The 12,515-nt window shown below is 33.6% G+C and overlaps 2 protein-coding genes across 3 annotated transcripts; one reads left to right on the top strand and one right to left on the bottom strand.

Moving 5' to 3' along the window:
* Positions 1-2,265: 2,265 nt before the first annotated feature.
* LOC114375206 (STOREKEEPER protein-like) lies at positions 2,266-3,923 on the top strand. The gene has a single exon (XM_028332974.1). It carries the CDS (start codon positions 2,352-2,354, stop codon positions 3,696-3,698), a length of 1,347 nt encoding a protein of 448 aa, XP_028188775.1. The 5' UTR covers positions 2,266-2,351; the 3' UTR covers positions 3,699-3,923.
* A 2,272-nt stretch (positions 3,924-6,195) lies between these two features.
* LOC114375207 (putative 4-hydroxy-4-methyl-2-oxoglutarate aldolase 3) lies at positions 6,196-7,666 on the bottom strand. 2 transcript variants are annotated; one of them, XM_028332975.1, is made up of 2 exons: positions 7,427-7,666; positions 6,196-7,003 (listed from the first exon to the last, which is right to left on the bottom strand). In XM_028332975.1, exons 1-2 carry the CDS (start codon positions 7,521-7,523, stop codon positions 6,489-6,491), a joined length of 612 nt encoding a protein of 203 aa, XP_028188776.1. In that variant the 5' UTR covers positions 7,524-7,666; the 3' UTR covers positions 6,196-6,488. The 2 variants fall into 2 exon arrangements, with proteins under 2 accessions (XP_028188776.1, XP_028188777.1); XM_028332976.1 differs by having other exon boundaries at positions 7,335-7,445.
* Between the last annotated feature and the right edge of the window lie 4,849 nt (positions 7,667-12,515).

The raw sequence follows: 12,515 nt of genomic DNA, 5'->3' as shown, positions 1-12,515 counted from the left end.
ATGACTTCTCAAAGGATAATATATTTTGGGAATTAAATCTAGAAGTAGTGTAAATTGAGAATTATGATAGAACCCAACTTAATCAATGAAAAGGATATACTCTAAAAACTACTCTTTGATAAGATTATGATAATCTCCTAATGGGCATAAAATAACTAACACTAATAACTTTATGAACATAATCATAACTTCATTTGTGTGCTTATGTGTCTATATTTCTATTGTATATAAATTAAAGAAAATATAAACATTATTGTATATTTATTTTATTGTTGAAAAAACAATTCTTATATTTATTTTAAAAAACACATTTCAAGCTTTTTGGAATATTTCAAAATCAAAGCATAATCAAAGGTTAAATTACTCATCTAGTCCCTATAATTTTATGGTTCTTATCTTTTTAGTCTTTATGATTTGAAAGTGATCTTTTTAGTCCCTATCATTTACATTTTGATTCTATTTTAGTATTTATAATTTGAAAACTATAAAAACTAAAAAAGTAAGACTCATGAAACGGACTAAAAAGATCATTTTCAAAACTACATGCACTAAAAAAGGATTAAAGTGTAAATTATATAGACTAAAAAGTCTATTTTTAAACTATAAGATTAAAAAAAATAAGAATCATGAAATTATAGAAATCAAATGAATAATTTAACTCAAAATCAAATTCACCATTAACATGCCAGCACTATGTTGTTGCGAGGAGACCCTCGATGACCAACCGGTTCGAGGGGCTATAATGATGTGCAGGAAAGAGACAGAGTCGTCCTTTGGGTGCATGCATCCGGCAAAGAGAGACATCCGTTCTCCATCGATTTCAATCCTATAGCTTTCATAGAGTTTGAAAGAAAGGAAGCGTGAGATGCAGAATTAGAAAGTGTGAAACCAGAGAGGAATGGCGGGTGGTGGTTGCGACGGTGTGATGGGGGGAACCACGACATCATGGTTGAGAATTTTTCAGAGAGACGAGTAGTTTGAGAGAAAGGACATTTAATCTGTTGGGTTTCAATTTTGCCCCCCGTAAAGTAAAAAGCTTGCAAATTGAAAAAAAAAAAAGATTGAAATTTTAAAAATAAAAAGAAGAGCACACATGGTAAAAATATGTGAAATAGCACGTGGAATCCAAGTCAAATTCTTAATGAGATTATTATTTGAATAAAAAGTAAGTAAAATTCTTAAAAATTGATATGACACATATCCTAACTTTGAGATCTTTAGAATAAATTTACATTTGGAATGCTCTAAATATTTTATTAAGTCTTGATAATTGATAAATTTACCGGTCATTATAAACTTGTTGACCATAAATCATATCTTGTATTGAATCACCTTAGCTTGCATCTAAATTTAAGTTTTAATTATTTAAAAACAAAGATTTGTTTTTACAATGTACTCTCATGTTGCAAATTCGAATTCTCATTATGAGTACGATTACTTTTAAAGATTTTCTTAGATGAAAATATTTTTAGATTTTTTTTTCCTTAAACAATAATATTTTTAAAAGTTATTATCATTCTTATCGAGTCACGTGTATTATCTTAGTATCATAATCTTGAGCAATTTTTTTTTTTTTATCATTTGCCTCTTTCAAATATATTTCTCTAATTTGATTTGATTGAATACTTATCTAAAATTTTCTTTACGAACCATCTCAAGCTCAAACCACTATTCTTTTATCTTTATGCATATATGCTTGATTTTTTTTAACAGTTTTTACCTTTCAATCTATTTTTATCTTTTTATTTGTAAATTTAATGAATACTTATCTCAAATTTTCTTTACGAACCATCTTGAGCTCAAACCACTATTCTTTTATCTTTATGCACGTACGTGATTTTTTTAACAGTTTCTATCTTTCAATTTATTTTTATCTTTTTTTAAAAATCAAATATAATTTTTTTAAAAGAAATTATCAATAACTAAAAACATCTTTTATTTTTATCTTTTTATTTATTATTACAGATTTGTATTATGATATAATTCACATATTTAAAAATATTTTTTTATTATGTGAATTATATTTTTATCATGTTAAAATACTAATTTACAAGATAACTCGAGGGTGAATGAATTTAATAATTAAATATTTTTTGAAAATATAATTGAAATGCCGAAGGGAATAAAATTATCAAATAGATTAATTCTTAACTTAATTAAATTTGACAACCTGTGAATTTGTGATTAGAGGAGCTGGACCGTTAGCCTCTCCTATCACTCCTCTACCAGGATTGTTTTTTTTTTTGGTTATATATTCCCAAGTCTGCTGTCACTACCCACTACCTAAGCTCTTCTCACTCACTCAGTTAGTTGTTCCGAAAACCCTAATTATAATTAAATTTAATTTCACCATGGCACAGAAGCAAAAGCTGCGCCCTTCTCCTCTCGACGAGCCACCCACTGCTTCCTCTTCCGATTCCGAGGAAGAAGAGCCACAACAACAACAACCATCCTCCCAGAAGAACAAAGAAGAGGAAGACGAAGAAGTTTCCTCCGGAGAAGAAGAAGAAGAAGACGAAGAAGAAGAAGAAGCTGCTTCCTCCGAAGAAGAGGAAGAAGACGAAGATCTCCCACCACCACCAGTTTCCAAAAACCCTCCACCCCCTCCCGCAAACCCTCAGCCCCAACACTCTTCCTCCGAATCCGAAACCGAATCAGGATCCGAGACCGAATCCGAACCTGACCCCACTCCCGTCAAGGTCAAGCCTTTAGCTTCCAAGCCCATGGACCAGGCCCAAAAGCCCAAGGCCCAGCCCTCCCCGGCGCCACCCCCAAAATTGACACTCAAGCGCCCCGCCGAGAACAACAACAACAACGCCCGCGTCGCCGACTCCAAACGCGCCAAGAAGAAAGCCACCGAATCTTCTTCTGCCGCCAACTCCGCCGCGGCCGCTGCTTCTGACGACGAGATGGAGGAGGACGGGAAGAAGTCCGGCGATAACTCGAAGAAGTTTCAGAGACTGTGGAGCGAGGAGGACGAGCTCGCCATTGTGAAGGGCGTGGTTGAGTTCACTTCGAAAACAGGGCTGGACCCTCTTAAGTTTCCCAATACCAACGCTTTTCACGATTTCGTGAAGAAGTCGCTTCACGTGGAAGTTTCCTGCAACCAGCTGAAGGAGAAGGTCCGAAGGCTCAAGAAGAAGTTTGAGACCCAGGCTGGAAAAGGGAAGAACGGAGAGGCCCCTAAGTTTTCCAAACCGCACGATCAGAAATTCTTTGAATTGTCCAAAAAGGTTTGGGGACGTGAGGTTACTGCTGGAGCTAATGGGGGCCCCGTGGAGAAGCCCAAGTCTAATGGGAGTGCTGTCAAGAGTCCGAAGAAGAAGGAAAGCGGTAGCAGGAATGTGGCTTCTGCTAAGAAACCGAAGCCTGAATCAAAACCGGAGCCGGTTCCAGTGCTGTCCTTGGAGTATAAGGATTCTGAAAAGATGCAGATTAATCAAAAGCCTGATGGTGGTGATGCAAGTTTGTTTTTGCGCGAATTGGCTCGATCCAAAGAGGGTGCGAGTATTTGTAAGCTGGATGAGGATGATGTGAAGAGGGGGTTGGAGTTGATTGGAGAGTCAAAGAGGGCAGAGTTGAGGGGGAAGTGGAAGAAATTACATCTTGCTGAGATGGAACTGTTTGCGAATCGCTCAGAACTGATAGGGGAGCAGACTAAGTTGATACTTGAGGCGCTTCAGGCATCCGATCATTAGGATTTCTCAATTTTGTTAGGCGGCCTTTTTGGTACTCTGTGCCGTATATTTTGTGACCTATCCTCTATGCATTGTAATCATGTGGTTATGGTACGTACAGTCTTTTAATTCAGTGGCAGTAGCAGTGTTTAGTTATTGACTTTATGAAAATATCTTGCTTCAGAAGTTTCAAGGAATTTTGTTTCAAATGATTCTCTATAATTTATAACTTATTTTGAATTGGAACTTTTGTGGTGGTATAATCTTTTGGGTTTTTAGTCTACTTCACAAGTGATTGTTAATTGACTATGAGATATCTTATTTTTTTGTTGGTTGTGTCAATGTGGCTCAAAATTTGAAGCTTTACACCGTTACTCAAACAAACAATAACAAATGAGGTAATTTTTACCTTTACATGACTGTGGCTTTAGAATGTGTACCAACTACTAGAAAAACACACTCAAAGTTGTTTCTCTTGTATATATATATATATATGTAATGTCTTGGGAAGGTATGGTGCATTTTCTATGAACATTATATTAGTTAAATGATTTGTTGTCCTTTTTATTTATTTTCTTTCAACTATTATGATGATCATTGATTCATTGTACATCAAGTGATTTATTAGTTTGAAGGATATATTTTGGTAATCTTTTGTGGTTACAATCCAATGATGAATGTGATATGGGAATTGGTGAGGTCACTGAGATGGTAGTTCATGAAGTCTGATCATTTCTAAATTACACTTGATGGTCATGTAAAATCAACATTTTGTTAGAATGCTTTGATCAATGTGAGAATCTTGTAATAGCAGCTGAGTATGCTATTTTTACTTTTTTAGTCGGTCATTATTAACAATCTTCTATTCAAAAGCTCTGATCCCATAAAACCTGTACTAACTTAGTTTTAATTTTTAATGGCTACTGATGCTGGAGAGTCAGTCTCTAAACTGCAGAGTAAGTACTATGCATCAACTCCATGCATCAATTTGTTTCCTTAATAAGTGAGGCAGAGATGGGCTTGTTTCATGCTGATATTACATTCTTGGCTGTGAAAATCTTTAATATGATTTTAGGAATTTGCAGAAGTACTTCTTCAGAACTGATATGGGCTGCTTGAGTTTGGTTCCTGTGTCATTTTCCTTAGCATTTCATTTTTCCAACTTCCCATTCAAATTTGAAGGATAAGGAAAGCAAGAATTCTTTTTACCTCTTTAAACACAACTTTTTTAGTAGGTGTTTTATAGGCTGCAGAAGGGGGATATTTATGCATTGGCCTTCATAGATTAAATGAAGTAAATCTTCATTTTAGTTTTTGGTTTTTGAATTCAATGTCTAAGTAGTCTAGTGTAAGACTGTATGGAGGGCTGGTATGAGGTGTGGGTTGTTCTTATTCTTAAAGCCACCAAGGTTGGGCTAGTGGTGAGGGGTTTGAATAGATTGCTTGAAATCCTAAACTTAAATTTCATTGCCACCGTTGTTCCAGATGGTTGTGGGTAGAGTTGCAGGCTCTGATGGACGAGCTACTGGAGGCTTAAAGTGATGACTTGTATCAGATTTCGAAAGTGGTGGTTATTGACCGCCATGACTGTGGCAACAACCGGTGCCCTTCTTTAAGGTCTTAGACTGAGTTTATCTAATCAACAGTAAGGAATGATGATCTCTAAATAACTCTAAAAAATGTTTGGAATTTATTATTGCTATAACACGCTAGAAAATAAGGAAATTTTCGTAACTTTTAGATCAAGTATTCTATTTCTACCAGTCTTGTATTCATCCTAATTTGAAATAGTATAAACTGTTTATGATCACAGTTCTTGTTAAGTTAACGGCAGCTGCAAAACATTAAGAGTTATGGTATTCACACATACTATCAAACTCAGATTCCTTAGACAACGACTGATGATTCCGCTCCTATTTCTTTGGAGTATCTCTTATTACACATACTAGTTCTCTCGACTAACAGTTTCTTTACATTTTTTTTCTCTCCTGTGATCAGTTGCAACTAGTCACGTCTTTGTTTTCTTACCAATTTCCATATATTTGTGATTGATAGAGGAGTTAATCATATTATGTTCTTTGTATATTTTTATTCAACAATCCTATTTCACGCACCAATTTTATTTTTAGCATACTTTATATAACAGCCCAGCTGGGTAAAGTTATCTATCACAATCAACATGTTCAAAGAATGTCATTTTTTCGACTGTATCAAGAATGTCTGTCATTGTTTGATAGTATTAAGGACCACTTTTATCGACATACTGCTTGCTCCTCCTCTACTTCTATCGTGGCTTTTGGTCCAATATCAGACAGCTTATGACTTAACTCCGATTACTAAAACACTATCCGAGCCAAGCAATCTTTGCTAGCAAAGCCAAGACTCGACTAGCATCTTCGATTAGATACCTATTTCTCACCCGCAAGATTTGTTGGATTGATATTTTTATCCCCATCGTTCAAACAAAACCAAGAGATTTATTTTGACCAAGCAACTTCACAATTCATAGATAGATAACTTCAGAAATGAATTTGTTTCATTAGGTGATGGCACGTCTTTTGCCAATTCAGATTTAACAGCTGCCCCAATCCAGTGAAATATTGTATACTTCGAAGACAAACTTCTCAACATTTCACCCCACCCCCCTTGCCCCCCCAAAAATAAGAGAAACAAATGTTAGGCAATGTGCACACAAGAAATTCTTAAAATTTTATTCACTTCCCCACAAACTAAACCAACCAGAAAGAGCCTGACCTAAAAATCTAAAATGGCATCCCAATGGCAATAATATTGAACTGAAGGCAAACTATTTTAGTTTGACAACTCAAATTTTGATACGAGGATGCCATCATTATCAGCATACAACCATTCTCCTTCTCGAATAAATGTTCCACCAACATAAACAGGGACATTCTTTTCACCAGTGCGCTTTTTGTTGGATCTGAGTGGATGAGAAGCCAAGGCTCTGACGCCAATATCACTTGCATTGATCTCATCCACATCTCTGATGCAGCCATTCACCACAATCCCAGCCCAACCCATGTTATGTGCAATCAGTGCCAAATTCCCTCCCACCAATGCACACCTCAAGCTTCCTCCTCCATCAACAACCAATACTCTTCCTTCGCCTTTCGTCTCAAGAAGCTCCCTCACCAACACGTTGTCTTCAAACACCTTCACGGTGACAACGGGGCCGGAGAACGCGGTGGCCCCACCGTAAACCTTGAACACTGGATGCAACACCCTCACATCACAACTTGCTACATGTGTTGCATTTGCGTCACTAAGCTCCGCCGTTGGTAGAGCAGCCATGTTACAAACTCCTCCTGCACCCACATAAGACTTTGCTTGGTGAGAAGCAATGGAATTCAATCAAGCATAATTGGGACTTCCCATGACCAACTGCATAAAGAATTTAACTACTCTAAAAGGTTGTAGAACATAAATAATAAGATCTCTGTTTTTTTTTTATTATTTTAAAAAAAGTAAAAAAGGTGGAAAGATAGACACATATATCTTGGCACTAATTGTCATAAAGAGGGTTTTGGAAGGAAATAATTTTATTTTTTCTTCCAAAAATGATTTGGAACTCCAGTGGATTTGAAGATGATGCATATGTATGATAGGTAAGGTAACTAACAAGGTATGAAATCATACCACAGAAATTGTAAGTTGAAAGCAAACAAAGAAGTCCAATTGGGCACTAAAGTTATGAAAGCAAAGAAGCAAAATGAGAAGAATATGCTTACCCACGGCAGAGGGCGAGAAGAAAAAGAGTGAATTGGTGGTTGGGAAGTGAAGAGGGCGTGGAATGATAAATGAGATTGGTGTGTAACGAAGAAACATCCAAAGTCTCTGTCTTGGTGTTGGTGTCCGTGCCACCTCTGGTCACTGGTCAGTATGGATGACTTGCGTGGAAAATTCGTACAAGAAATCTCATAGCCACAACTTTTAGCGGCTCCGGGAAGCCTCCACGAAATGAGACCACACAACACACTGTTTTTTATGTACCACACCACCTATTATTCCTTTTTGTATTCATTGGGTTTCGCGGTAGAACATTTTTCTTTATTTCCATAAAAAGCACTTAATTATCAAATTTGTCCCTTGCTTATTTATCATGTTAAGTTAAGCTCTTCTATTTCCAAAAATTTCAATCAAATTCTTTATTTTTTTTTAAATGTTCCGATATGATCCTTTTTACTGAAATTTACAACATGGTCAGTCTCAATCAGACGAAAATATCAAACACATTGAGACATTAAAAAAAAAAAAATCACGTTGAGGCATTTTAAAAAATAAACAACCTGATTTAATTTTTTTTTTAAAATTAAAAACATAATTAAATATTTTAAAAAATAAAAGTATCAAATTAATAATTAAGCTTAATATTCATCTGTCATTTGTTTTGATTTCAGTTAAAAGGGATTAAAAATAAAAAATATTGTATTTACAGTAATTTAAACATAAGAATTAAAAAAAGTAACTATATTTGCGAAAATAAGTATAAAAATTAAAATTGGAACATAAAACTAAAAGTATTGTTACATTTGTAAGAATGTAAAATGTTTGAGTTAAAAAAAAAAAGAATGTAAAATGTTGTTTGCTACAAGTTTACCAAATATTACAAACAACGTTTTTTAGGTCTAATTAACCTTTTGATTTTTATAGTTTAAAATATTTTATTTTAACATATATATATATATATATATATATATATATATATATAATCTTTTGATTCTGGTCATTAAGTGTTGACTAACCCCATTTGAAATAATGTGAAACAATTAATCTAATTTATGTTCATCTCAGATAAAGTTAAACGGCGGGACCGAAAGAAAAAAACAACAACTAGATTGACTTAAAAATAAGATGGTTAAAAATATAAAAATTAAAGAAGAAGTTATTATAACTAAAAAAATCAAATAAGTACAAATAATTTAACTCTCAACAGAACCCAAAAAAAATAAAAATTGAATGACTAGTAGTGCCTAGTGATCCGATTTGGAAAAGTCCTCTCCTCAGATTTCTGTGTTATGTTACTCATGTAACCCTAGTGCAGTAGTGCTGGACATGGACGGGACTGATTTATTTATGCTTTGGTTTAAAAGTAATTTAGAGTTAATAATTAAACTAAAAATAAAAAAATAGAAATTAAGTGAGTCCCACGCACAGCGCTTTGAGCCTAGTTTTTATTTTGGATCAAAACTACATGTGCTATTCAACTTATTGGATAAGACTAATTTCTTGGATAAGACTAATTTCATTGTTAAAAAATAAATTATAAATTATAAATTATAAATCATAGTTTTCCACAACATCGTGTTCTTCCTCTCCTTCGTAAACATCTCTTCTACTCCATTGTCACACTCAATTCTACCGAAAACAACATCACAATAAAATTCGTAATCTTTTATTAAAGTTTTTTAATAATTAATATTTTTTATTTAATTCATAATTAGTTTAATATCTTTAATAATCACAATTATTATTTAATAATTTATCAGGGATCAAAATATAAAATTTATAAAATTAGATACTAAATATTATAATTAAAAATAAAAAATAAAAAATCAAAATTATGAATTTAAAAAACTAAAAGCATCAAAATTGCAATTCAGGACAAAAAAAATTTCTGCTTTGTATAGAACGTGCCCATCGTCGTTTTATTTACGTTCGAGCAAAGAACATTTGATTTTGTTGACATATTTTGAATTTTACATTTTAATTTGTCTTCGTCTAACAACTTAACTTTTAGATAGTTAGCTTGTGACATAATATCAATAAATGTAGAAATAAGTCAAACTCTTCGTTAGAATCCTATAACTTATTAGTTCATATTGGATATAAAATTGGTCAGACTTATTCACGAAATAAGCTAGTAATATCAAACACCCGTTCTTAAGATTTTTTTTTTTTTATCATTAGGCTTTTTCTTATTTAATTTTATTTAAGGAACTATGAATTTTAATTATAAATAAAGGTTTATTTATCTATTTTTTTAAAATAAATTAAAATTTTTGTTGGATTTTTTGAGCTCTCTTCCTCCTATGTGGAATAAAAGTCCAAATGAGAAGGTTCGCATGTTTCATTTATGTAAGTGGACAAGAGTCACATTAGAAAGTGAGAGAGACTCATTTGAGAGGGGAAAATAATTACAAATCATTGAGAGAAAAAATGAGAGGGAAAATCATTGTGATTTTCGCCTACTAAATAACGTTTTTCAATATTTTGAGGTTTTATCTTCTTGTCTCTATTCTACTAATTGGGAGTTTGTTTTGATTTGATTGTTTGCAACACGTTTTAGTACACTTTATTGGAGGTTCTCTTGTATCCTTATTGATTATAGTGAAATTATTTTTTTTGGTTTGAACGACTGTGATTTTTATCCTTGCATTGAGGGGTTTTTCATATTAAATAAAATATGTCTCTATTTTTCTTTAATTTCTATTTTGTGCTCTATATTTCATTGGTACTCCTCACAGGTTCTTGCAAGTTTGGAGAAATTTATTTCCGCTGCTTATTACTCTGTTACAAAATTTGTTATTGTGTTGACCTATTTTCCCCATCAGAGTGGTATTAGAGCTCTTTGGTTAAGGGTCTATTTTTTTACTTGCTTGAACAATGGAGGCACATATGAAGGGTGATAAAGACAAGAGCAGAAACAAGTCCAGGTCTCAGTACAAGAATATTGAGTGTCATTATTGTCATAGAACATGACATATTCATAGAAATTATTTTCTATGGAAGAAAGAGAGTAAAGATAAGAAGGGTAAGCAAAAAGAGAAGGATCATGATGAAGATCGTGTGACTACTGCTGCCAGTGATGATCTTGTTATTCTCCATGACCCTAATTCGCTTAATCTTGTATCTGATGAGAGCATGTGGATAATTGATAGTGGTGCTACATTGCATGTTACAGTCAGGAATGAGTTCTTCACATCTTACACTCCAGGTGATTTTGGAGTCTTGAAGATGGGTAATGATGGCGTGTCCAAGGTGATTGGTGTTGGTGATGTTTGTTTACAACCCAACATGGGAATGCAGTTGCTACTTAGAGGAGTGAAACATGTTCTAGATGTTCGCTTCAATTTGATCTCTATGCATGTACTTGATGACGCTGGTTATGATAACCACTTTGGTTTTGGAAAGTGGAAACTCACCAAGGGTAACTTGGTTGTGGCCAAGGGGGAGAAAATTTCAAAGTTGTATTGGACGAAAGCTTTGGTTCTAGAGACAGTGTGAATGCTATGGATATGGAGACATCTTTGTGGCACCGAAGGCTTAGTCATATCAGTGACAAGGGGCTGAATTGTTTAGCCAAGAAGGATATGCTTCCAGGAATGAAGAATGCAGATTTAGAAAAATATTCTCATTGCATGGTTGGTAAGCAAACCAAAGTATCCTTCAAGAAGCATTCTCCCTCCATAAAATTTGAGTTGCTTGAATTGGTGCATTCAAATGTTTATGGCCCTTTGAAGGTGAAATCCTTTAGTGGTGCTGATATGATGACTAAGGCATTACTAAGAGAAAAGTTTGAAGCTTGCTGTGAGATCGCCGGTTTGGCGGTCACCTCCACATAGTTGTGAAAGGGAGATTTGTTGGATTTTTTGTGTTCCCTTCCTATGTGGAGTAAAAACCCAAATGAGAAGGTCCGTATGTCTCACTTATTTAAGTGGAGAGGGTTTAAATTAGAGAGTGAGATACAGTGAAAGAGACACGTATTTGAGAGGGAAAAACAGTTACAAATCATTGAGAGAGAAAGAAGGAGAGAGAGAATATTGTGATTTTCGCATACTTACTAGAGAACGTTTTTCAGATTGCAATTGCGGATTCGTTCATCGTTGGATCAGACTAATTTTTGGACATCAGGTTCTACGTGCGTGATATATCAAATTGTCTGGTTGGATAGGAAGAAAGATATGTGTAAAGAGAGATAAGTGTTTCGCATTATCTGTTCTATATTTTGGGGTTTTATCTTCTTCTCTCTATTGTACCAATTGTGGGTTTGTTTTGATTTGACTGTTTGTAATATATTTTAATACACTTGTTGGGGGTTTTCTTGTATCTTCATTGATTATAGTGAAGTTATTTTTTTTTTATCTGGACGACCCGTGATTTTTACCCTTATATTGAGGGATTTTTCACGTTAAACAAATTGTCTATGCTTTTCTTGAATTTCTATTTTACGTTCTATATTTCATTGGTGCTCCTCACAGATTTTTTTAAGTTTGGAGGAATTTATTTTTGCTGCTTATTACTCTGTTATAGAGTTTGTTATTGTGTTGGTCTATTTCCCATAAACTTGAACTTTAAGGTTTTGGGTTAAAGTGTAGTGCCAAATTTACTAATATGGTTGCTCATGACTCATTGATGTAAATCTCCGTGGTATTTACTCCTCTTGAATTTCCCAACACATTTTTTAAATTTTTTTTTTGTTCTTTGTGTTCTTGATTTTAAAAAAAAAAATCTCCAAAACATTTTTTATTTTTTAATTTAATTATTTTTCTTTCAACATATTAAATCTAAATATCTTCTTTATAACTCCAATTAGAAGTTGTCTTTATGCATTATGAATTATCCTTCGATACCAAGAAACAATATTCAATATGCATTTTTTTTTTAAAATAACTGAAAGAAATATTAATAGTCAATTGATTATTTTGATTGGTTAAAATGGATTAAGTTTACTATTTGGTCACGTAACTGAATTAAAATTAAGTGCATGGTATTATAATAAGCTTGGTTTTACTTTTTTTTTTATAAAAAAAATAAGGATTACAGGTGCTTTGATTTTTAAAAGAGAGGTAATTTTATTCAAATAAAAAATATTCATGT

This window comes from Glycine soja, chromosome 11 (genome assembly GCF_004193775.1).
Source record: "Glycine soja cultivar W05 chromosome 11, ASM419377v2, whole genome shotgun sequence".
Classification (NCBI taxonomy): Eukaryota; Viridiplantae; Streptophyta; class Magnoliopsida; order Fabales; family Fabaceae; genus Glycine; species Glycine soja.
This window is presented reverse-complemented; position numbering and strand designations above follow the sequence as displayed.